General features: G+C 39.2%; 1 protein-coding gene across 1 annotated transcript in view; it reads right to left on the bottom strand.

The window, feature by feature from the left end:
• Window positions 1–26,873, bottom strand: part of TNKS (tankyrase, TRF1-interacting ankyrin-related ADP-ribose polymerase) — a 105,964-nt gene that overhangs the window by 39,531 nt on the left and 39,560 nt on the right. Inside the window, exons 3-6 of the mRNA XM_014944177.1 lie at window positions 26,476–26,551; window positions 5,069–5,163; window positions 2,194–2,260; window positions 1,583–1,769 (exon numbers count right to left, since the gene is read on the bottom strand). Coding sequence (XP_014799663.1) covers window positions 1,583–1,769; window positions 2,194–2,260; window positions 5,069–5,163; window positions 26,476–26,551 — 425 coding nt within the window. The remainder of the gene's footprint in view (window positions 1–1,582; window positions 1,770–2,193; window positions 2,261–5,068; window positions 5,164–26,475; window positions 26,552–26,873) is intronic.

Genomic DNA, 26,873 nt, shown 5'->3' with positions numbered 1-26,873 from the left:
AAAAAACTCATTCTATTTACACCTACACATAATTCAAAGTAAAGCTGAACACTTAATTTAAATATAAAATATTAAACTTTTGGTCTTAAAGTTATCCCTGTAAGCATTTGAAGCCACTCTGCTACAAAGATGAAACAGGTTTAGGTAGCAGCTATATCTTTGCAAGTACAGAGACGTAATTCTGTTATTTTCAGTACTACTTCTTGATCAGTTCAGCAACTGTTCTTGTAATTTTAAATACTTTTGAATTTGAAGAGGACTAAAAGTGTTTCTCTTAAACTGTACAAATGAAAGCTGGGTTAGCAAGAATGACATCTGAACCTGGGAACTAGGAAAAAAAGCTCAACAGTCTCAGTAAAAATACCAGCATTTTTCCTTCATAAGCAAGCTTGAACACTAAGCTTGTTAGGAGGGGCTTTCTTCTCCCACCCTTGTTTTAACATGTGGTGCATTTTTGGATTTAGAAATAAAAATAAATGTAATAAGTTCCAAGTTTTCATTTCAAATAGAATTCAATTTTCTTTGTAAATGAAGCATTACACAAAGGAGAACTACAAATAAATCTTGAAATAATAAATATATGTAATACTATTCCTAAAGTATAAAACCAAAGAATTCAAGAATATAAGCATGCTATTATAGGCATGCAACTACAGGATGATCCATCAAGATACTGTCAAATTTGGCATAAGGCTCAGATAGGTGTACACACTTCAATGGATATTAAGCGACATGAAACCATGCCTGCTTCCCTCTAGGAACTATAAATAAAGAAATAAACCAAAGTTAAAAATAGATTTTTTTCGCTTCAAAGTCAGAAGCATCTCCCAAGTTAGCCTAGAACGGAGACTACAGAAGTAGCTAAAAAATATTAACGGTCTCCTCTTTTCTCCTTGAGCAAAGTTTCCTGCTGCACATGATCTCACCACCTTCCCATGCAAAGAACAGTGACAGATGAGAACCTGACTGCCTGTGCCTGAGTAGTCCAGGATCACACTCAGTGTGTCAGGGGACTTCTGCTATATTGGAAAGGTAACAGACAAAACCAAAAGCTTATTTATAATTGAGCTCAGAATCTACTTCTCAGGAAGGAGTTTTCTATAACTTCATAATGCTTTGTTTCCATATTTGTCTCATTTAATTGTCTTTTACAGTTACCATAATGAGAAAACAAATCCCCAAAAGGGGGCAAATTAAAATTAGAGCGGAAACATTGTTTTGTAAACAGCATAAGGACTGCGAAGACTAGTAACAGAGGGTGCTGGAATTTCCGTCTCTTCAATTTTGCACATCAAAGCTACTTACCTTCTGGAAGTTACTCTTGAAGTGTGATATACAGAGCCTCAGTGCAGAGGCTTATGTGACTTAACTGGACTTTAAGCATAAAAACCTCCCACAGTCACCGATTCAGCAGTGCCTTAAACATTTTAAATCTGAGAAAATCAGACATTATTACGAACAGTGTAACAGAGGTGTCTGCGTATTTCAAAGTGAGAGGCAGAGCTGCCGTGCATCTCCTGGCCTGAAAGGAAATCACCCCTTTACACCTACCAAAAACTGCTTCCAGCCTGAAAACACTTACAGGTCAGTCTCTCCCTGAGCTCAGGCGTTGGAGCCATATCGACCGCGCTCTTGCCGTGGCAGTTGACTAAGGTGGGATCCGCGCCGTGGCTCAGCAGGAGGGAGCAGACCTCTACGCGGTTCTTGGAAGCCGCCTCGTGCAAGGGGGTGAATTGCCAGAGGTCCATAGCATTCACACAGGCACCGTGCTAGCACAGCAGAGAAAGCCTCAGGTTAGTAAGAAATCATCACCGACAACTGAAAGCTTACAGATTTTCATTTCGTTATCAAAACTGGTTCCATTTTTTTTCCATGCGTGAACACATACACAAAAAATAATTACAAAAATACTGTTGAATCCTCAAAAAAAAATTCTGTATGAGCTAGTTTTTCAGTAGAACGGATTTCTCCACAGAAAAATTCAAATCAATGAAACACTACTATCTGTCCAAAGAAATTAGGTGGGGAAAAACACCCACATATACTGTACCACAGAAAAGCCTAAAGTTACAGGCTTCCAAAATGACATACAGGATGACTGAAACCTCTTACTACAAAAAAAACCAACAAACAGTTCATATCTCACCTAACACACCTAACTCTATAATAATTGCTTTCCATCTTCCTGCTTACCTTCAGCAGCAGCTCTGTAACCTCATAGTGTCCATATGAACATGCGTTATGAAGAGGCACAAGACCACTGTATGAAAGAAAGCAAGTGACAAATTTATTTAAGCAGCATTTTTAGAGTTGGCATAACATTTTTCTCTCTACTGAGAGATGAACAGAAATAGAATTACATGTAAAATATTTAAATATTCAAATATTTGAAAATTAAGATTAACAAACTAAAGGAAAAATCTAACCTTCCCAAACAACATGTTACTTAGAGTAGCATTAAAATGTGGTTGGTTTTTTTTTTAATTTGGTCCTAACAAGCCACAGATGTTTAATCTACCAGTAAGATTAGCATTAATTGGCTTTGAAGTGATTTTTCTTTAGCCTATTAAGGGCAGGAAAAGTCCCATTCCACATTTATTTTGCTCAAGAGAAGCCAGTCTTCTGTTTCTGCCTGTTTATATAAAATGTTACATGAAAGGCAGAACTCCCCAGACAATGCTAACATAACTCCTAGGTATATTATGATACAAATATCCACAGAAAGTAGACTGAAATTGCACATCCAAACTGTGGAATGACCTGATCTTTCTCCATCTTTTACAGCATAACCTATTTAACTGTGCAAGATACTTATAAGAGAGTCCCTGTAATTTTTGTACAGCTATATTACTGGAGGCCATACTTAAAAATGACACTAGCAAAGTAATTAACAGGGATCTAGTCATAAGCACAAAACATAATAAAAAAGTCATGCGTTGAAAGGGAGATGCAAAGTGGACAATTATTACAAAGGACAAATGAATTTAATTCAAGCCAAGCAAGACAGGCTAGTTACGGCTCAACAAATCAGGATGCATAATACACTGAAACCAATAATTAACCCTTCACCATTTATGAAAAATACGGGGGATGTTTCCTGGAATTGCAAAACCAACTCAAGGAGCATTGGGACGGCAAGCGCTAGATTAGAGGGTAAACTTAATTTTAAGGTAGATGCTCTCAGAAGCAGCATTGTACTTGTCACAATTTGTTCTGGCAAAATTTTTCAAACTGTTATTTTCCATCGCTGCTTTTCTTAATTGCAACGTATGGGTACATGTGTGAGACAGAAAGAGTGCATCCAGTCCACAGGGCACTAAAACACCCTGCCTTCTTCCAAAATGATTGTCTTATAAGAGGACTGAGGCCTCCAAGGTCTCGTCAGCAAAGACAGCCAACGCAGCAATCCACCTGCCCACTTCTGCAGCACACCCTCCCCTTTTCTTTACCAGCACATAGTGCAAAATAGCAGTAAGGCAAAGAACCAGTGGAAAAAGAGCTGCTTCCTTGGCTGTGGTCCTCTTTGGGACTAACAAGAAGTGATGTCCATTTTGAAGATGTGTCACGGTTCCCCGGGACTCTCTGAAGTGACCCCATTGAAGAGAATCTAACAGGTCTATAAAATCAATGTAACTTAATTTAGCTCCAGTAATGATAAATAACATTTATTTATAGCCTATTTACTTATAAATGATGTACAAATAAGAAGCAGTAAGAAAAAACAAAAGAGCACACTGACTGTAAATGCATAGTGCTTACTGGGCTATGAGACATTTTAAGTATGTTTGTTTTTAAGTTTAATGCAAAGTAAGTGCACCACTTTTCTTTTCTCTCTTATGTTTTCTCTATCCCCTCCCTGGACATCCCTCACCCCCTCCCTCAAGTTTTCTTTTCACACTTTTCATACTTTCCAAGCAGATAATTCAAATCTCATTAAAGCCTGCAGTGCATTTAAACACAGCAGTGCTTAAATTTTGGAAAGGTGTGAAATGCTTAAAACTTGCTTAACAATGCCGGATCTACCTGAATGGGTATTACATTCAGCTTTCCTCTGGGTTTTTTTTGACTTATACAATCAGTCATCATACATTTCATAACACTTCTGATCAAAAAAGGACATTAAGGGTGAATGTATGGACAAATGCACTACAACCAATCTTCAAGAGTTTAAGTATGCTTGGGACTGGTTTTGGACAGAAAAAGAAGAAAAAAAAAGCTAAGATCTTAATTTAAAACCTCTTTTAACACTAGGCTGGCCTCAGCAGAAATTGAAGATATAGAAAGTGCCTCAGGTTTGCTGATGAAGACAGAACACACACTCATTAACATCTTACCTCTATGGACTCTAAACATAAAATGCATGCCTTTAACCAGGGACCCAATTTCTAAAATGTTAGGACTAAGCATTCCTGTCAGAGCACCATGAGAATCATCACCTTAGAGTTCAGAAACTTATGGCTGAGAACAATGTAAAACACGTATCGTTCCAGATTTCTGACTGCTGTGCACTTTTTGTTGGTGTCTTACATAACTACCATCCTTACTCCAAAAATACAATAGTTTAGCTTTTACTATATCTTGATTTTTGCTGGCAACATCAATCAAGACAGGTCTCTAAGGACCTGTTGTGAGCACATGAGCGTTACTGATACTACTTGGAATTACATCCATATTATGCAACAAGATAATGAGATTACAGAGAAATTTTTCAACACACATTTTTTTCACTAAGCCCATGTACCTTATCCCCATCACTTTCCCTGAAATAATGTTAGAAGACCATGATTTAACAGTGTAGTCTGTGCATGGAAGCAAAGAATAAGGTTTGGAAAAAATTTAAAGGTGTAATAGAAGACTTTAAACAAGTGCAATCACAGCTAATCTGCTATTGAGGCTCTACCAAAAGTTTATTTATGATGAACCACACTCAGATTTTGGAAGCAAATGTCGCATTCTCAGCCAACTATCTGAGATTATGCTGCAACATGAAACAGAGAAATAGCTCCTTATCTGGACTAGCACAAAACCACTGCTGCAAACAGGCAACAAGTCAATTCATTTTACGTACCCTTTATCCTTTGCGTGAACATCTGCACCATGCTGAAGCAGAAGCTGGACTATTCGAACTCTGTTGTAGCCTGCTGCTAGGTGTAAAGGAGTAGACTGCAAAGTAAAACAAAGAAAAGATGAAGAATGGGAGCCACATAAATTTGAAGTCCTGCACTTCCTGCCATTTAGGTACTCCTCATTTCTCTTACACATTGGATCAAGATAAGTTAGGCTTCCCTTCTGTGATTAGCCAAATTAACAAATACAGAGCACATAAATGCCCTTCCTGTTGTCAAACCAAATAAATTTTCCTTAAGGTAGGAAAGAATCCAGGAACCTCCTAAGGCAATAACAAGCTCATCATTTAAAGTTAATTTAAATAATGGCCCAACTTTCTTTTGTTTGGATTTCAGGGGTTTATTTTGGTTTGATTTCAGTTCTTCCGGGTTTTTTGTTTCATTTTGTTTGTTAATACTAGGATTCAATTATTTTTTAAAACACCAGAAGTTATTTTTTTTTAAATTCATAAGCAAATTTATGCAGTTCAGGCTGCATTTTCACAGGTTACACATCTGTTTGTATATATGCTTGTTGCAAAAATTGCACAAGAGGCAATCTGCAGAACATGAAATCATGTTCTGCACTTCCCATGATAGGAATGTTTATCTTCAGCTCTGCACCAAACCAGTAGTCGTACATGTCCTGTGCTGTGCTAAAATGCAGGGAGCAAACTGTATGCAGTTTGCAGTTTTCTGCAAAACGCACATCTTCAGCAGTACTGCACCTCGATGCATAATAACAGAGTAATAATAGCATCTTTCTCCACAGCTAATTCGAAAGAATTTTGAAGTTGACTACAGTAATTCCCCTTTAAGTTCATTTGAAAAGCTTTTTATTATGAAATGAGTTTTGTGTGCTTTCTCAGTCTGAAAGATCTGATTTTTACACAAATGGGTAATGTTTCCTCCTTCCCAAGGCTGAGAAGCAAGGGATTTTAAAGTGATCTTTGTAGCAATTCATTTTGTGGCGTGCAACCAAATAACACGATTTTATTACAGTAAAACCCCATATATAAACCAGCTTGAACACACGCAAAGACTTACATATCTCACAGTATCAGCCAAGCACAGATTTACTGTCAGCATTAAAAGATCGTTATACAGTATTACAGGTGAGACATCACATTCTCACTATTATCAAGAACTGAAAAACAAAAATCAAGACAAATGGTCTCATCTGTGGCAAACAGCAGCAGGTGCTATATATCCATTAATGGTATGGATTTCCAGGAATTAATACAAATTTAGTATGACCATAACTTGGAGTAGTCTGTATTATATTTTACTGTAGTCTCAACACTTTGCTACTTGGACACCTACCAAGCATCAGTGCCACAGTGAGGACACACAGGATACACTAACAGAAATGACAGCACAAGGGCATCTCTTAGAAAAACATCTGGGTAATTCCATTTACTTAGGGAAGCAGTTATGCAAGTTTCCTTAAGATTCATCTTCGGAATTATCTGTACTCAAAATAAGAACCTCTAACGTTCCTAACGTGCAGATGCCTGAATGTCTCCAAAGTACAAAATGCCACCACCAACAAAACGGGTCATATCTTTCAAGTGTTTGGCCATTCAAATCATTAGGACCTATTATTCTGTTTCAGAAAGGCTTATACTATGGAATTAACAATTCAGACTGATCCAGAGGGTATTATATTCTTTTCATATCTATCTCTGTTATAAAATAGCTGGCTTCTGCATATCATAAACACCAATGAAAATGTGGATAAAGATTAAGCCACTATCGACATTAGCAGAATGCTTCAGTACTCTTTATTTGAATATTGCCTTGGTTTGGTTACTAAATCCAGTTTTATCAACCAAATTAATAAGTCAGAAAACCCTAAAAGAATTTGAAATGGACTGAGGAAAAGTCAGTTACTGAAAGGTCTGAACTCCAGCAGAAATTGGAGCAAACATTAAATCTTTGGACCACTGCAGTACCCTTTAACCTCACTTCAATTAAACCGCATCCATTCTTGTTTGCATGCTATTTCTAAAACAACTATGGCACACTTCCAAGATGATGCTTTACTTGTATTAAGCATTATTAATAGGGATGTTCTCAATAAAGATGCATCAACCCTGGAGCCTTGTTCACTGCTTAAAATTAAATCTATTATGACTCAAGCTGGAACTGTGCATTTCGTATTTCTAGAGTTATTAGACCTGCATTTGCCAAATAACTTCACTAAAGAAGAAACCCAAAACATTTCAAGCTTATAGTTGAAAGACAAGTCACATAAACAAAACAGTGTCATCCCAAATCTTCAGACAACTTACATACAGCACTGTCTTTCAGAAAGGCGAGCTACTTATTCTCCCCAAGCAAGGCCACGCAGACACTACAGTCCCAAGAATGAACACAGAATACCACGTCTTCCCCAACACACCAGGAATTAGTTCTCCAGCTGCAGCCAGGCACCTGATGTTTGGTGTGTTTGCCTTCTGATCCACACCAGCTTCAGTGAAGCTGTGTGCCGTGCTGCAGCTGCCTCTCTGAGGAGGAGATCAATGATGCTCCCTGCACCCATCCCTGGAGATGGGGCTGATATCTCCACCTTCAACTCTGCAATTCCAAACCACATGACCTGGAGGACCACGCGGTGCTGGAGATACAGGCAGTCAGAGGGCCGGAGAGGCCACTAGAGTGAGGGGCAAGGACAACTGGGCACACACACAGGTTGTGCAGAGGTCCCTTCCAGAGGGACCCTGGAAGGCTGCTCCCCCTGCATCCAGGCCTGGCATATCAGATCCCACCAGCCAGCGTCACCAGTTGATCTTTAGGTTGGCTAAAAGGCTCCTATAAACGCTGCGCTTCCATACGCTTCAGGAAGGAGGAAGCAGGAAGGCCCTATCACAATGACTTTTTAAGGACTTACTTTCCATTGTTGTGAAAAAGAGCATTGATTTAACGTTACAGATTTATAGGGATGGGATATATGGGATTATTAGCCCTCAAAAAAAAAACCCAACCCTAAAAAAAAACTAAAAATCAAGTGAATGATGGAAGTAGAGACACTGATGTTTGAAATTAACGTGCTGTTTATATAGCACTAGAAAAGTAGAAAGCAGCTATCACAGACAGCAGTATTGTATACTGCACCTGCAAGGTATATTAAACTAGCCATTTAATATTAAGGAAAGAAATTTAATTGAGCTATCAATTAACCCCTCCTCCCATGGCTTGCAATACCTGGCAAGGGACTGACTAACAAGAATCCCTAGAGGACACTTACCTTCCAAGACTCACATTCACAGTTACCAAGCCAATCACACTGTCTTACTTGCTACTGTAATTAAAAAGAGTTTAACTCCACTTTTATTAAGTAAAGTAGACTCTCATGTGAGATGCTCACATTATTTTAAAGTTTTATGGCGGCTGTAATTGAGTCAAAGTAGGTACTGTGCATTTCAAGGAAGATCACTGTACACAAGATGGTGATCACTGTCAACCTGTATACCTACAATTTATACTAAAGCAGCTCCTTTTGCCTGCAGTCTTTTTGAAAATTTGTTGCCTGGGAATACAAGAAATGCAATTTTTAGATTTAAAAAATGTACAAACAGCAGTTGGATACTGTTTTCACTGAGCCTTAGGTATTTTCACATTGCTTTGTTGCCAACAGCTGATGTGATGATCTCTGTTCAAGGTCAGCTGCCTTGGACTTGCTGTCCCCTGTTCACCTGCATCAAACAAAAGGGGCCCCGAGGAATCTCCAGAGCTGCAGGCTGCCGAGCTGCCTCCACTTAAATCACAGAACTGGTTTCAACAAACTGTCCACAGGCAACACGGGGGTGCTGGCTCCAAGCACCATCCGTTTCCCTTCCTACCTTCCTCAAGAGTCTTCAGCAGCTCCTCGATGACAACACTGCCACAGCCACAGAAGCAAGCTGCATTTTCACATTCCAATTATGAATTGCCCATTTTATGGGCAACTTTAAACTGATGGATCTTATGTAAGGCATCTTCTATCATGCATTACCTGCATGATCAATAACAGCTGCAGGAACTGTCTTAAGAACTAATATTGCCTGTTCTTGGTTTCTACTACCAAAGTCCCCGTATAGTGCTATTTGATAACAATCTTAATCAATGTGTTTCTCTCATTCTCAAGTTGTCATCCCAAAGGCTATTAAAATCAAGAAACAACAATCCTCTTATCACATACATGATGTTTCATCATCCATCTAATTGACAACACTATACAGTAATTTAGAATTATCATCATTTAATTTCATCTTCTACAGGAAGGGCATTCTTGCAATAAAGAGGCAACACCCTGATTTTGAGAGCCAGCTCTGGCCTTGACATATTACAGCTGCTCTCGTCTTCGAAAGGTCCGCACATGGATAGGTATCAGTTCAGGTGGCTCTTACACAAACAAACAAGTATGACTTTGCAGAAGATATCTAAGGACACGCGCATGTTTATTGCTAACTCCTCTACAAAACCCTGCTGACAAAGGATGTCAAAAAAAGGAGGAATTTTAAAATGTTTCACATAGACTTTAATATGTGACTTTTCTACCTTGTCTATAATTACCTTCAGGTTTGCTAGACTTGGAGATTGCAGGTATGCATCTAACTTTTGTCAAACAAAACCTTTATTCTAAGCAGACCATACTGCCTGCAGAGAGCAGGAGCAATAAAAATAATACCTTAAGCTTTTGTAGCTTGTCTTGCAAGCTCCCTTCAAAACAGTGTTTCACCTCCTCTGAATTAAAGGAAGAAGAGAGAGGTTTCTAATTGCAGAAGAGACCTTTATTTCACAGTTTTGCATAAAACTAACTGTTTTGCAAGATGTCCTGACTCCTGGCAAGAAAACTATCTGAATCTGGCATACAAAGGAAAAACCTCTAAGCAGGCAAACAATTCTCTCTTCACTGGGTTAGAATTTATGATTGAATCTTTCTTTCCAATGGCAATAGCCTGTGTGTGCTTGATGCTGCTCTCTTACAGACTTCTCTGAAATGAACTGCATCAATCATGAGCATACACCGGGAAAACATTCCGGATGTGAGTGGAATACCTCCTGTTGCCACTTTATCAATCTGATTAATGGTGTAAGAAAACAAGTTGCAACAAAACCACAATCTTGAAAAGACATTCCTGAACTTTTCCACTGTGGAAATGATCACACTTTTCCTTTACTGGTCAGATACCAACTTGCATTCCAATTTTAAGCACCGTGCCCATTTACACCTTCATTTTTAGACTCAAGTTGAAAGCTTTCTTGGGAAAATATCTCATTGACATTTGTTTGTATGGTTGGCTAGACTGCACACGTCATCACAAACATAAAAAACTGCCTTCTAGAAACACACATTTCAAATAACTTAAAATAATTATTTTATATTCATGCTACAATGCTCTTGCACACTAGGTTCTACAGCAATAAAGGTCCAAAACCTCAGCTAGAGAACGATGCTCTTAATAGAGAAGGAAAGGAGCTGTGCTTCTGTTCATCAGCCACATGGCTTGTCAACTTCAGCCACCCAAATTGTGCAACTTCCTTGGTCATTTTATGACCAAGTGAGTTATTTAATTTCATGGTCAACAATTACGCTTTAGGGACAAACTTATAGATGCTGCTCCAGGAAAACAAGTTCTGTCAGACCGCTGACTGTAGATGAGCTAGCTGCCACAAGTTAAAACTCTAGAGATAAATAGGCAGAGGAATGAAGAGCTTAAACTACTTTTCTTACGTAAAGAAAAACAATAAACCAACCCAAAAAAAACCCCAAACTACAAAAAAAAAATTCCTAAGGGCAGGGATTACAAAATTTGTAAGGCGGGCATTTCTCACTCCACTGTGTTTCCAGTGGTAATTTAACTGCTCATCTTCAAAACACAGCCAATAGTACTTCATTGGGCTGTTTAATAGTAAAATTCAGAAAAGCATCACATCACAAATTTCACCACAGCGCTTTCTAACAGCTAATGGCAGCGGAAATTAAAAGAACGCTCACCTACTCAGAATCTGCAAGTCACACAGCATCTTAATTTAGAGCTCAAGTATATCAGATGATCTTGGGGGGGAGGGAGGAGAGGAGAAGATTTTTTGAGCTGTAAGCCAGTGAAGACAAAACCAGCTTGATATCACATATAGACTAGTGGTAGGGCAGAGCATTATTGGGCACAAACAAGGATTACATGAAGAGCAGGAGAGAAATGTTTGCATTCCTTTTTATGCTGTCCCTTGGCAGAAGGAGAACAAAGAAGAAGTCTGCATTAAAAAGAAATTCTTCCTTGCAACCGAATACCTTTCAGAAATTTATTCAGGTATCGTACCACCTGGGCTGTGGGACAAAGCCCAGAGCAGGTCAGGTATCAGGAATGGCATACGTATTTAGAAACGTCTACCAGCTACAAAGCATTGCTTTGTGGATCATAGATTCAAGAAATGTTCCTCTCTGTATTCAACTGTGCAGAAACCACAGCTGGAAAGTTATTTGCAAATTAGTGTTGGGACACCTCCAAACCAGGCAGATGTTGATAAACCAGAGGAAAATATAAGAACGCGTAAGAAAGGTGAAATGGAAAGTAGTAATGAAATGGCTGGAGAGTTAAAAAGCACAGGAAGAGCAGAATAAAAATACTGCAAGTACACAGACAGAATAAGCCCTCATTGGGAAACGATTTACTTGAGTGACAGACCAGAATTCTTTTACTTTAATCTCCAGTGAGTATTCAAATCTCTTTCTTCTCAGAGGGCAAACTACTGACTACTGAATGTTTCTCTAGTAGATGTGACCTTTGAGAGACAATACAAGTTTCTGACCATACCTCTGAACCTCACCACTGTGTGACAAGACTTGGCATCAGTTCTACACAGACACAGTGACCCTGTTGTACTGCAAGTTGGGCTAAGTGTTGACAAATAAGGAGATTTATGAGAGAAGAGCTTTTTCCATCACACAGATGGCTAGGGTAGAGAAGGGCAGAAAGATGACAAGCATCATCTTGCACAGGGGTAGACAAAGAAATAACAAGAGTTTCTCTTGCTCTCAGAGGTTAAAAGAAGGAAGAACAGGAAACGAGAGCTTTCACTTTTCTGCTAAGGAACTCCCCCCGCTAGCAGAGAAACAGCATCACCACAGAGAAGGTAGGTTAAGCAGAGGCAAACAAGATATGCCCAAAAGCAGAAGAGGGTAAAGGGCAAAGATATCTTTCCTGACAGGAGAGAAAACATACACACAACAGAAGAAAGTTTCATCTGCAAAGGAAGGCTTAAGATGGGTGTTTGAAGACAACCAGATAAAAGCCTTATGAAATCCCAGAAGAAAAACTATGTCTCCCTGCCCCATCAGGTTTCTCCAGAAAATGACACTTGACTTTCAAAATTATGGAGATTATAATCTTTGACACCAGGAAGGCAAATCCTTAATCCTTGTAGATACCTCTGAAAGCTATGCTCTTAACAGTAGCTATATAAAAAAAAAGAAAATAACTCAAATTGATTACTTTGGAGAAAAGGAAAGAAAACCAAACCTGAAAGAGCATCATTATTTGGCAGAAATAGGGGCTAAAAGAAAGGCCAGAAGAAAAAGAGACACTGTGAGACAGAAGGTGGCAACCATGTTTGGAATGAACTTTAAAAGCAAAGATCAATCTGATTCACAAGAAAAAGGAGGTATAGCAAAGGGATTAAAAGGATCTCAGCTCCCCAAATATTAATTAGGAAGCTTAGATCCCTAACAGCTCTGTATTAAGTTGTTGACATTACTTTCAGAGACTGACCTAGAAGGCTAAGAGGGAAATGATAAAGGGTTGGGAGAGACACTTAAATCTTTAAATGGGAACACCACCTTGAGCTCTGATCTTAGGATATCACAAAAAGCAGGTCCCATAAATGGGGGACTTGTAATCCTTGACCTCTTCCTAAACAAGAATTAAAACGCAACACCTCCTTCCACCCCGCACTCCTGAAACTCTTCTGCATTTGCATGTATCTTAACCTTCCACCCATTTGGTGAAACAGTTTCACGGAGGATGCGTAAGAAAAGCTGAACATCCCTCACGAACCCATAGTATTCCCAGAAAACTGTTCCTTACAAGAATCTCTTCCATTTCTACATGCAAACGATGCAGGTTTGGCTGGGGATGGAACTGTTATATGAAATGAAATTCCAGAGCTTCTACCATAAAGCAGCATTTGCAGCTTTCCCAGATTCAGAAGCATGGAACAGATCTCTAGCAGCACTCAATGACACAGGGAGATGGAATTTGAGATGGATTATCGGAGAAGCAGAGAAGTATGCACTATTTCTTTGGTGATAGATGCTGGCAGCTGAGGGAATAGTGGCTTGCTGAGCTACATAAGGATGAAATGACAGTAAAGACCCACTATCTTCTCCTAAGGGAATGCTGCTAATGTTACTTAACACTGAAAGCAGATGTATACTGGCTTGAAAGATACGGCAGAACATTTCATAGGAATTACTTACAGTATAATTGTGTCCAGGATGGCCATTTTTTGTTGCTTCTTTTCATCACCTGGAATCTGTCAGAAACGCAAGTCAAAAATGGACGAGTCTAAGCTAAGGCACTGAAGCATGACTGGCTCTTGCTGTGGCAAAGGCAAGAAGAAGAAACTGCCCCTGCAATCTTATTAAAGTCATCAGAGGGTACTTCTAGTACCTCCAAGGAGCATCTTGCAACACCTGCCAGCTAGACAAACTCATCAGGGGTGGTGGAGTGAGCACACAGACATGCAGGATTGTCTCATGTCAACAGCTGGAAATTTCATTTGTTAAGTTCACACACTGGAAGCTGTGATTCAAGTTCTTCATGGGGAAGAGCAGATGCTAGTGCTGCCGGTCTGAGCAAGGGGGCAGGGATAGCCAAATTTCTGCAGAGTTTTTGAAAGCACCTTAGTGCCAGCCAACACACTCCGCAGCCCAAGCCTCAACCCGTCCATCTTGTCAAACTGCAAGCTGCAAATGCATATTGCTCCAGGAGAGCAGGATGAGACAACTTGCTCCCCTCTTCCAACACAAACACATACATTTTTATCTGTCCTGTCAGCCAGCGTCCGAAGCTACAAAATCCTGTTTTTTACTTGCTCAGGCTGCTGTTCCCTTTTTTTTCCGTGAAGTATTTTGGTGTTGCTCTGGCAGCACAAACAAGTGTTAACAAGAGGCTCCTCTCCAAAGAGCCATGCCAGACGCCTGGGGAAGGCTGCATACAACACTAAAACAATCTGAAGAGGATGCACACTGGAGCACTAGAGAACGAAAACTCTGCTCTTTTTTGCCATTTCAGTCTCCTCTTTTTCTACTTGCTATCAGAATCTTCTTCCTACCACAGTCAACTAACAATCTTTTATTTCCTTTTCTTTTTATGTCGCTTCTTATTTTTACCACTTCTCCCATTCTGTCTTTAAATATTTACTTTGCTTCTCCTCCTTCCCCTTCCAACTAGAAACTTTCCAGGCTTCAGTTCATAAGATTTTTCACATTTTTAAGAAAGAAGAAAAGCTTCTCAGAATATATTAAATTGACTGTTCCCTCTGCTAACAGGACATTCAAACCAGCACTTCACTCATTTTATTGCAAGTGGGGTCAGAATGAACTCTCTTAAGAACAACGCTTGCAAATTGATTGCATTTCAGCTCCAGTGCTCAGTGTGAAATAAATATTTATGCCTTGTATTTTGGACTGAAATTAAAACATGAGGTCTAAAATAATTCACAAAATTAAATACAAAAAAATTGCTCTTTTTATATTACAGTGATAATTTGCAAATTTTAGAATTTAATGCTTTTATAATCCAGTCAAGTAGACTTCACTGTTCCTTTGAAGAAGAGCCTTACAAAATACAGGAAAAAAGGCAGAGAATTTATCTCACACTTCCTTTTAGTACGTTTCAAAAATTGAAAAGTTATGGTTATTAGAATATGAATATTCTAAAGAATTTCATCTGTAAGAAATAAATCTCTTTTGTAAGTACAAGTGTATTATATTACTCAGAAAAGACTAATCAAATAACCTCAATTTTCCTGTTCATCAATGACACATCCATCATCAATTACAATGCCCTATTTTGGCATTTTCCACCCGTTTTATTTTTCATCTGCTGCCTGCTCAGTCAACTTACACAAGTTATAGAAATGGTTATGTAAATATACCTCTGCTTGCACGTAAGTATTTGTAGTTCTTTTCATGCAGAACTAAACTGATCACTCTAAGTTACCCATAAAGCCTATGAAGTCAATGATGGGGTTGCATTAGCAAGTGATAGCTGATGTGCTGAGAGAAATCAGAGAAGCAGCAAGGGCAAAACCAGAAGGCCTTTGGGCAACTTAACAATGACCTGGATGAGGGGACAGAGAGTATCCTCAGCAAGTTCACTGGTGATACCAAACTGGGAGGGCTGGCTGACGCTCCAGAGGGCTGTTGCCACCATCCAGCGTGACCTGGAGTGGATGGAGAGCTGGGCAGACAAGAACCTCATGAGGTTCAATAAAGGCAAGTGTAGAGTCCTGCACCTGGGGAGGAAGAACCCCAGGTGCCAAAATAGGTTAGGGGTGGATCTTCTGGAAAGCACTACTGAGGAGAAGGACCTGGGAGTCCTGATGGATAGTAAACTATCCATGAGCCAGGAATGTGCCCTTGTTGCCAAGAGGGCCAGTGGAATCCTGGGCTGCAGAGGGAAGAGTGTGGCCAGTAGGTTGAGGGAAGTCATTCTCCCCCTCTACTCTGCACTGGTGAGGCCACAACTGGAATACTGTGTCCAGTTCTGGGCTCCCCAGTTCAAGAGGGACAGGGAACTACTGGAAAGACTCCAACGTAGGGTGACTAATATGTTTAAGGGATTGGAGCATCCCCCTTATGAGGAAATGCTCAAAGAGCTGGGGTTCTTTAGCCTGGAGAAGAGAAGGCTGAGGGGAGACCTTATCTATGTTTACAAGTATCTAAAAGGTAGGTTGAAGGAGGATGGAGCCAGACTCTTTTCAGTGGTTTCCAGTGATAGGACAAGGGGCAACGGGCACAAGATGGAACATAGGGAGTTCCATTCAAGTACAAGGAAAAACTTCCTTAGGGTGAGGGTGACAGAGCCCTGGAACAGGCTGCCCAGGGAGGTCGTGGAGTCCCCTTCTCTGGAGATTTTCAAGACCCGCCTGGATGCAGTCCTGAGTGATGTGCTCTGGGCAATCCTGCTTTGGCAGGGGAGTTGGACTAGATGATCTCTAGAGGTCCCTTCCAACCCTGACAATTCCGTGATTCCGTGAACAGGTGAAACGTTTGGGTACTCTCAGTGACTGTTCTACAGAGAAGCTGGAGAGGGAGGCTGCAGGAATAAATGTAGCTGCCGAGCTGGTACCCAGTAACAAGCTCAGCAGTAACAAGTACCTGGTGCTAAATCTTGTGGTAGAAGTTGCTCTTTAACAGTGACTATAACATACTTTGATTCAACTTATATATAGGGAAAAATGCTTGCTAAAATAACCCAGCATGACCGTGCTAGCCTGCAGAAAGCAGAGCTATGAAAAAATTGGGAAGATTTTTAACAATAAGCTAGAAGTAGTGGCTTAAAGAATTAGGTCCTTACAGACAGCACAAAGACTGCTAATGGAGACAATACTGGAATTGCTGTGCTAATGCATACCTTCTATTAGGAAGGGCTTGATAAAGTGGAAGAACGCAGTGTTACTATCAGCAAACTAAAAGAGGTTACTAAACTACAAGGTGTCATTCAAAAAGCTGAATTTACAAGCTGAAGAAAATCATAAGGACTGTAAACACCAGCAGATTAAAGGTAAAAATACAATTACACAGGCCAGGACAGTTTAAGCAGTGACTAGTGAAGGGAATTCAAATCAGCCATAAATCCTTCCAACCCACCAGGAGCACAAAATCCACCAGACAGTCCAGTGGGGCAAGGTGATGCTGGGGAAAGAAACAGAGCTCTTGCAGGTGAGAAATCATTGTGGAGGAACTAAAGGAACTCTTTGCATGGTATACATCTTAGAAAAAACAAGTATTCTCATACCAGGACCATGGCGAGTGAGCACATGCATATTTGGGAGCATGGTGAAGCTTGGCAAAGGATGTCTGAAACTAAATTAAGCATAAAAGAGGTAACGATAACCATAATCAAAATGAACATCAATAAATAGCCAGGCTGGGACTGCAATCACCCAAGAGAGCAATGGAGAATGAAACAGGTGAATTATTAGTGGTATGTGACCTTCAGTTAAGATTATCTTGGTACAGGAAGACCCGGAAGTTGCAAACCAGTCATTAAAACATGGCTTGGGGAACTTCAGGCTTGTAATCTTATGTCCATACCAGGAAAAATACAACATAATAACAGCTAGAATTAATGAACACTGGGATTAAACATGATCTGCTTGGGAAGAGTTAAATAGCATTAAGGGAATTTCCACCTTTAAAACTCTTCTGAAGTGGTCATCAACCACGTGGTTATGGGTAATCCAACTGATAACAGTCTACATGGATATTCAACAGGTTTTTAACTAAATCCTCACCAATGGCTTTTAAGGAAGATGATGTTGGTACTTATAGACATTGCATGACAGCATGCAGAGGTGGGAAACCGAGTGTACAACTAAATGATAGGTCTGACAACAGAGGGAGGCCACAAAATACTCTGATACCACATTCAGAAGTGAAAAGCAACCAGAAAGAATGGTTTACTTCTCAGTAGCTCTCACTCACATGAAGGGATTTTGAAAGGGAAGCAACATCAAGGATAGAAGTGGCACCTACAGTATTCACTGCAATCAACCACATACAGAAGTCACATATATACAGCCTATGGATTGAGCTGCCACATTTCAACTAAAACATAACCTCAGCAAGGTCTGTGGAAGAAAGGACTCCACTTCTGAGATCACAGCAGAAGAAACACCATCAGTACTCGACTTCTGGATGCTCTGTGAGCTGACAGAGCCAAATCCAGACCACAGCATTTAGTTAATGTGCATAAAATATTAAATGGCAGCTCTACCCAAATCTGCCAGTTTGACTTGTGTTCTCTTGACAGGAAATGGATAATAGCATAATGCAAGAAGCCATACCCTATGTGAAGCTAATCATCAAGGGGAAATCGTTCAGGTATAAAAACCCACCACACCTGTAATATATTTGAAGGTTTGCTGAAGAGCACATTGATTAAGACCTAACAAATGAGACTTCTTGATTTTTAGGTAACAATACAGAGTAAACTATTTCTTTCCAGTCCTTCAAGTGCACAATTTCTAATTGTGTACATGACAGACTATACTTCAAATAATTTCTGAAGGAAATGAAAACCAGGTGAAGGGATACTCACTGAAACTTTTTTTGGAAAATATTTAAGAGATTATAACAGAAACTTAGAGCAGGTAGATCAGTTTCCGATTTTATTCAAAAGATATAATCGTTGGCTATAGAGAGTGTTAAGTGACACCAGGGACAGAAATTAAGCCAAGTTATCTATAGTGTACAAAGTCAAGGGAGGGATTCTTGTGTTATCTTGTGACCATTTTTATGTGTTCTTTTTATGTGTGTACTGCACTGGGCACTTCTGCCCTATGCACATCATGAACATTATGGCATTTGCTTTGTAACCTTTTTGGAATGTTGGAAATGCCACCTTTTTCACAGTGCTGCATTACCTAAGTCCAGGAAGGACCCTTAATTTTGAGTGTAGACTTTGATTTAAAATATTTAAGTCAATTACAGAGAAAAAGAGTGCAACAATGTCTGCACGTGATCTATAGTACTTATTTTCACACTAAGGGAAGAGTTGTGTAGAAGGACTTTAGTCCACCCCTTTTTTCCCCTCCATCGCTCCTCCTAATTATAGCATACCCAGTGATAGGCTCTAAGCTTGTGAAGCCTTTCATCCAAATCAAAGCTGGGAGTATGGATCACATAAATGTATTACTGTGGGGAACCGAGCTATTGCAGAATAACCGAGGTTGGAAGCGAGCTCTGGAGACCAACTCATAGTCCAACCCCCAGCTGCCCTTTTTCACTGTTTACTCAGCAACTGTGAATGACTTCATATCTAAGGTGGGATAAGAGCATATATAGGTCAGTTGCCATGGAGCAGCTGGCATCTGATGACATGTTCTCCCATGACGATACATGCCCATACCCAATATGGGACACTGGTGAGGCTGTAGAAGCAGCACAAAGAATTGTTGAACTTGCAGAACACAGCAGGCATTCATCACAGTAAAGAAGGATTTTAAGTTTTTTGAACAATAAGCAATAATATTTTTGTTTTAAACAGAAACACATGTGCTCTCCATCGTCCCTCAATCTCCAGAAAAATCAGCTTGCAGAAACAGGGGAATGCTGGCTCATGTTTTCCCCTAGGCAAGCACACTTCCTAGCTATATCTTGAGATAGGGTATGCATAGCTAGGTATATACGACAGTGTAGATGAACATATTTGTCAGTATATATAAGCATATATACACCTATATCCTTTTAATTTTTTTTATATTTATATACCCCCACAATCACATCCCTAGATATACCTTTGATACATATGCATTCCATGAAACACGTCCAAGATCAGTGTCAACAAAGACTAGAGTGTTTAGAAGCCACCAATCAGGGCCAACTTTATGCTAGCAAACATTAGCTGAAAGAGTACATCGTTATCACTTACATCTGCAACTGCAGTTCCAAAAAGCTGTAATCATGCATCATGAAACTTCTGGCTAATCTTTGCAGGATCACAAATGAAGAGCTCAAAATCTGCACATTTCCAACCCACAAAAGTGGCTTTTTAGTACTTTATCAAAACTGGACTGACACGTTATGCTGGTAAGCAGCAAGTGAGCAGATTCAGCAAGGACTTGTCTACCCAGTTATTCTGAATAACTGGTTTGGATTTACTCTATGTTGAGTTGTCTTTCTTTCTGAAATAAGAAGACATTTTCTAGCTAAACATTTTTAATATATTTTTTTAATTTTTTATTTTATTAGACTAAGCAAGGAGAAAACACTTGCTCTGAAACAAGAATATACAGAGTCAACTGCTAATCTGTTTTCAATGTATGATTCCTTTGCTCCTCTCCTCCACAGAAGTTATGTTTTATTGAAGATAAGCCTTGAGACTTTTGATATATCTACAAACACCACAAACAAACAATGTACACCAGCAGAAAAAGCTTGCAAAATCTCGGGGAAGATAACATGTACATTGTGACACTAAATAATATTACATGTGACAAAAAAATACACATATGTATAGAATACATTCAAAGATTCAGACATACCCTTGGGGTATGACAAAAGTGCCTTGCATCAAGTATGTGCTCACAAGTCTTTGCTCAAATGTGTACTTCGTAGAAAAGGGTGTAATTTCACAACATTTAAACAACACTTTTTACTATATGAGAAATAATTTATTCCAAAAGATGTTTCATACTCATCTGAATATAATCTGTACACCATAAATCTATAGAACATACAGACCTATAAGTTTATCTGGTATTAGTTTTAGTTTTTATTACTGTAGCACAAGGAAAAGGCAAACAATTTAAAGGTTTATAGTGTCACTAGCACACAATTTGTTAAAAAGTCTTGCAATGCATGGCATTTTTCTTCAAACCCCAGCTCCTAGAGCCAAGGTGATTACAAGAGAATCTCAACCTCTGCTGTCTGTAGGCTTAATAACTGTAAAGAAAAAGCTTGTGAAAAGGTGGATCGATTGTTCCATACAGACTCAGAAATTGGAAGGCATACCAATTTTCTTTTGAACTGCAGGATTTTTCATTAAAATGGCTGAAAACAACCAGAATTCTGGAACAGGGGCTGGCAAATCCACTTACCAGCAGCAAATTGGAGACTCCCTGGTAAGAGGAGACATAGCTCAACTGATCTTGTTAGAATTCAATTTCTATTTATCAGCCCTTTGTTTACAGGCTGATCAAACTGGCTGCACATAGGGAGAAAGAAGCAGAGGAAACAAGAGAAGGAATCCTATCCAACAGAACGTTACTTGGTACCAGAAATGTCCCACAGGACAGCTGACGGGCACTCTGTCCTCTCCAAAAAACGCACACATGCAAGATCTTGTGCAGATGTTGCTTCAGGCCAAGGATACTGGTACTCAGCAGTGCATCATAGACCTTCTCAGAGTTGGAGTTCTCACATCTGCATCCTGCACCCACAGAACTGGATGATGCCGTGCACAAGAAAAATTAGCATCTGTACAGCAGGAAGGAATGGGCTGAAGAACCAGCCTCAAACTCAAGAGGCAAGTACACCTCCCAAGACTCACAAAGCTTAATGCAAAGGCCTGTTACTGGTATTCTGGATCCAGGGTTGTCTCCATCTGGTTTGGAAAGGCATAACAGCAAAGGCGTGGGAGAAGCATAATACTAAGTATTAAGGACTGCTACTGGGAGCTGTTAAGGACTGAAAACTGGGAACAAACAAAGAAGGGAGCATTAGGAGCCAGAAGACTGCAGTGAAATAAAATTAAGTAGAATCATGTGCATGCTAGAAATGGCTTTAACAATTGCCTATTATTTTTTCTATGGGATCACTGCCTCATCCAGTGCTGGATGGTCCCGCGCTGGGGAAGTGCATTGTGTGCAGGCTCCCTGGTTTACTGGTTGCAGAAATTTCTACATTTCTAGTTTCTAAGGAACCAGGTAGGAGAGAAGGTACAGAAGGAAAACAATGTAACTGTGCAGGAATTTTATTCTGTGTTGCCTTCTGGTAGTAATTTCTGCCTCACGCTGAATGAATACCTGAGAACAAGCTGTTCATAGGTAACACCATGGTATTCTCTATTTTTCATATGGTTCATAGAAAACACAGCTGCTACAGATCAATGAAAATTATGCATTCAAAGCACGAGACATACATTTTATTTTACAGAAAAATAATCGTTCTGTGCTCCAGAGAGCTCAAAGTCTCAGATACTTGCTCTACTTTAAAAGAGATGAACCTTGAGTAAAGGAGCAAAACAAACTTTTTTTTGAGTAGCTCCTGACCAGAGGAGTTGGTCTCCCTCGCACGAAGAGAAGGTTTTATTCAACCAACACCTGAGTATTTTAGTGTTGGCATGATCTAAGCATGCGTAACGTAGTACAGGAGCGGGATATTATATACCGGCAAAAGATCCAACTTCAAAACAAAAATCCAACCTCCCATTGCTAATAGCTGCCATGTCATCTGGATGGGGTTCACTTTGGAAAGCTGTCAAGCAGAGATGTGGGAAGTCTGCCTTGTAGAGAAGAGTTCTCATCTGAATTGTTGAACCAGTGCTTCTTTATTAACTCAGATACTTTTATTATTTTAAAAATGGAGGCACCATCAATTTCTTCCTGAAACACCTTTCAAGTGTCAACAATGGTTTTCCAAAGGAAATGAAAGGGCTAAGTGGTAGCTTCAACTCAACATGCAACCGTGATAAATTCTACTTTAAGCCTGTCTGTTGCCACTAACTGCTGGATTAGTTAAACTGAGACTGTGGTTACAAGTCAGAAATACAGCTCCCATGACAAAATAATACAGCTTTAGCTTCCCATAGCAGATAAGAACCTGTTGGTTTTAAATAGTCAAAAACAGTTTCTGAAAATTCACCCACAACTGAGCCTTCAAAAAGACACCCCCAGAGGGGGGAAAAAAAATTATATATATATATTTGAGGGAAAATAACGGGGATTGTAAAGCAAGTTTCCAGAGCCTACATAACTCTACGTAGACAGGTACACAAACAGGTGGCTTGTTTTTTTAACAGTTTGAAAGTTCAGTACCATCTGTTAATTTCAATACTGTGGCATGTCTTCTAGAAGTTATTACTTCTATAGATTATACAGAGACTGAACAGTTTGGCAGAGCTCAGAGGCTGGACACAGTGGAATTTCAGACCCCATCAGAAATATGCAGATGCCCACGGACATTTTGTCTAAGATCTGTTTTGACAGAGCAAATACTGTGTGATTCAATCTAAACATAAGTGTCATAGCATGCAAATTTTATGTTACACACAATACCACATCCTAACAATTCTGTGATTTTTCAGTCTCCTGTTAAAAAAAAAATAATCACAGCAAGACTAAATGGCATGAAAAATTACTATTACACTTCAGCTCAGGTATTGTTTTTTAAAAAGCAAGCAAATGGGATAGTTTCAAAACAAACAGTTCTTGTGACATCCTATCCTTGAATTGCACATATTTGCATACACTGTACTGTATGGCTCTGCACTGTATAGCTCCATACTTGTGCACTATTACTTATGCCCTCATATATTCAACAGGCACCCAACCCAATCCTCAGTCAAAAATCAACCATTACCCAGTTCAATGAAACAGTTATTTCTCCGAGATATTATTGTTGATTTTCCTTGGTCATCAAAACAAAACCCCACTAATTACATAGATCCTTGGTATGTAAGAATGCTTTAGCTGATGTATAAAAGCACACACACCTTCATTTTTCACTGCAGAAAATAATTGCAAGAGTAGCAAAAGAGAATGAATTCCCTCTTCAGGCAACAGCTGAAGAGCTTCAGTAATGGGAATGTTTCTCAAACGCTCATGTAATTTATCTAATCTGTGACTTGGAGTGGAAGAAGCAAGTTCAGTTTTCACTCCGATTCAGTCTTTGACCTCTACAGTAAATAAGCAGATGAAGCAATGGTTGTCAGCACCAGCTGTAACTGCGTGAGCACCGTGGACTCCTGTCCAACAGGAATCAGACACTGGCTATCAATACTTTTCAAAAAGGCTGCAAGCGGCACACAGAATGCAATAAATCTTTATTATTTCCAACCCAGGTTGGTTTCAAACCAGCAAGCTACTGGAGTTTTCCACTTCTTTTATCTGTTCCATGAAGCACACCCTCACAGCAGATGCGGTGTTTGGGAAATCCAGGAACTCCAGGAATTAGTATGTATGGGACACAGAAGAGAATGCCAGAAAAAAATAATTGAAGTGCATACAGCAATGAAATAAGCAATACTGTGATTAACAATATCCTGACTATTCTTCTACTGAGTTCTAGTGCAGTGGGTGTTAGATGACAACTTCTGGAAACTCACACCCCAAAATATGAAAGAAGAAAAACCACCCTGCCACCACCTGCTATAAAGAAAAAAAATAATTACCCATCCAGTACTGCGACTCCATTTCCACACCTACAAAGCTAAATGTTTCCCATATGAGATAAGTGCTGGGCATCTCAGAAAGGTGCAAAGCCGAGGAACACACAAACTGGAGAAGTGTGCACACAAGAGCTTGTGGATATGTCTGTATTACAGAATATGAGCAATGCTGAGAATCTCAGGCCACTCCAGAGTCTGCATTCCTCACCCTGACAGCTGCATTAAGTCTGTGGCCTTACGCTGTGATAAGTTTGAGGTTTGAAAACTCAAGGGATCTGCAAAACATAACTATGAAAAGCATCAAGGAATGCAAAAGCCAACTTCCAAAATGGACAAATTCTCAGCTACTGTAAATCAGTGTAGGCCAATTGGAGGCAGCGACACCGGTAGAGACTTTCCTTTACAAGAATGCTTTGCTGTAGGCTGAAAAGTTCACTTAATTTCCAGCACAGCTTAGAATGATTAAACCCCAAGTGATCTTGCACTAGGTACAGGACCTGAAAGCTTTGTCTTAAAAATTAAATACTTAATAGTATATATATCCCACTTGCTACAGAGAATTACTTCACCTTAAACAGTCTGTACACATATGGCAGGGAAAAAAAAAATATATGGTAGACATCATTAAAAAAAGCTAATTAATATCAATAGCAAGCCATCTTAAAAGAACTTTTAATAACCTCTGCATTTACCAACAACTAAACACACAAATTATCAAAGCGTCCACATTGATTAGCTTTAACTGCAATATGCTTTCTGAGCTTTGGCCATAAATCTTCAGACTAATTCAGAGGCAGCAATAACATAAATATTTTCCACCAGCTGAATATGAATTTTAAAGTCGGGAGGGTTTTCTGTTTGGTTGGTTTTGATTTGGTTTTCCTTTTTAAAAAGTGATAAATAGATTCTAGATAACATATCTTCAAGGGCTTATTCCTCTCCATATTGACAGAAATCACAACTCCGCCTTTGGCCTTAAATCAATAATGATGGGGACTCAATTACTTGATAATGCACTGCTGTATACCACCTTGCTTAATTATAACACAGTGCACTATTATTACCTAAATATAAGCTCATTTGAATGGTAAAGTCTTAAAAAAAAAGAAAGAGAAACAAAGAACTACGGGCAATATATTTAATCTTAAAATATGGGGAGTATTTCATCAGTTCTGACACAGCTGAACTAAATAAAAAGCCCTTGATCATATACCTATCCTCAGATCATAAAATTGTTTTAAAAACCTGGAAAATTCATAAAACTTCCAATTGGTGATAAATGTAAACAAGCAAAAAACTGAGTTTTCTTTCACATAGTAGGTATCATAGGCATTACAGTTCAGAAAACATTTGAAAATGTGTATTAAAAATAGGAATATTTTCACAATGGAAATTTTTGTAATCAGCAAAAACATGTATTTCAATGAAAAGGCAGCGTGAACTGGCCTATCCCCACTGATTTCAGTGGAACTACATCCACATCATCTCTGGAATGGGCAGATCTTTACTCTATGCTCCAAAACACTCCACCAAAAATAAGGAAAACTATAAAGAAAAACAGTCCCAAGCTTTTTTCTCCAAGAGTGAGATGTACTGTTACACCTGAGAAAGGTTTTTAAGATATGCAGATTAAGAACATTCTAGTACACAGTCATAATCAACATTTGTAAATCCAACAGTCTAGACAGACCATCATCTTGATGTCTAAAACACCAAAAATCATAGGATCTAATTCTCACTCCGTATGTTCTTCCCTCCTCCAGTTTCAGCCTAATCCTTAATTTAACTCATTCAAACATCCCTGCCAGAGAAAGTCAAAACAATAGTGTCAAATTTAAGAAAATGCAGGAGGTGTTAAGCACATCAATACGCTGCCAGTCTACGTGGCAGGGCATTAGGAGCCGAGCCGAATACCAAAAACCTCACCCCAGACAATGTTCTATTACAAATAACAACTTTCCACACTTAGTTATTTAATTCATATGCAACAGTACACTTTGTTTTTCTCATAAAAGGTCTTAAGGTTTCACTTTACATGTACACCAGGGTCTGACATTTAAAAAGAAAAGACACACACAAAATCCACGTCCGCCGACTGTTGCTCTGTCACAACTGCCAGCGTCAAGTACACAGCATTTAATTTCATAGTGAAAAAACATCACAGGTTTTTCCCCCATACACTCTCTTGGTTTATACATCTATGCTTTCCAGTATGGTTAAATTGGCCTTTCTTGAATAACAGAAATACAAAGCAGGTATTAACTTACCTTACGCCCATCACTTGCATGGCAGTTCACATTTAAAGGAGTCAATAAAGCCATCAGTTTTTCTTCATTACCGCTCCTGTAAATGGAGAGGAGAGGATTATGGAAAAGTGGAAAAAAGAGAGCTCTCTGCAAAACATTTGCTAAGGTGCTGGATACCAAAGTATAGTATATTGAAAATTGTACTCTGCCAGGGAGAACATCAGAGGGTTAAAGGATCTTCCAAACATTTCAAAATCAAGGGTAAATACAGAAAAAAAAAAATATTAAATTTGCAGTTAAGTGTATTACAAAAAATCATGCAAAACCGCCTCTTAATTTCTGTCCTTAACCTTACCCTATATTTCCTTTATGTAATTTTACAGACCCTGTGAAAGCCATTTGCCAAATTAAATGTTCTC

The sequence above is a fragment of the Calidris pugnax genome, unplaced genomic scaffold, assembly GCF_001431845.1.
Source record: "Calidris pugnax isolate Ruff unplaced genomic scaffold, ASM143184v1 scaffold15, whole genome shotgun sequence".
Lineage (NCBI taxonomy): Eukaryota > Metazoa > Chordata > Aves > Charadriiformes > Scolopacidae > Calidris > Calidris pugnax.
This window is presented reverse-complemented; position numbering and strand designations above follow the sequence as displayed.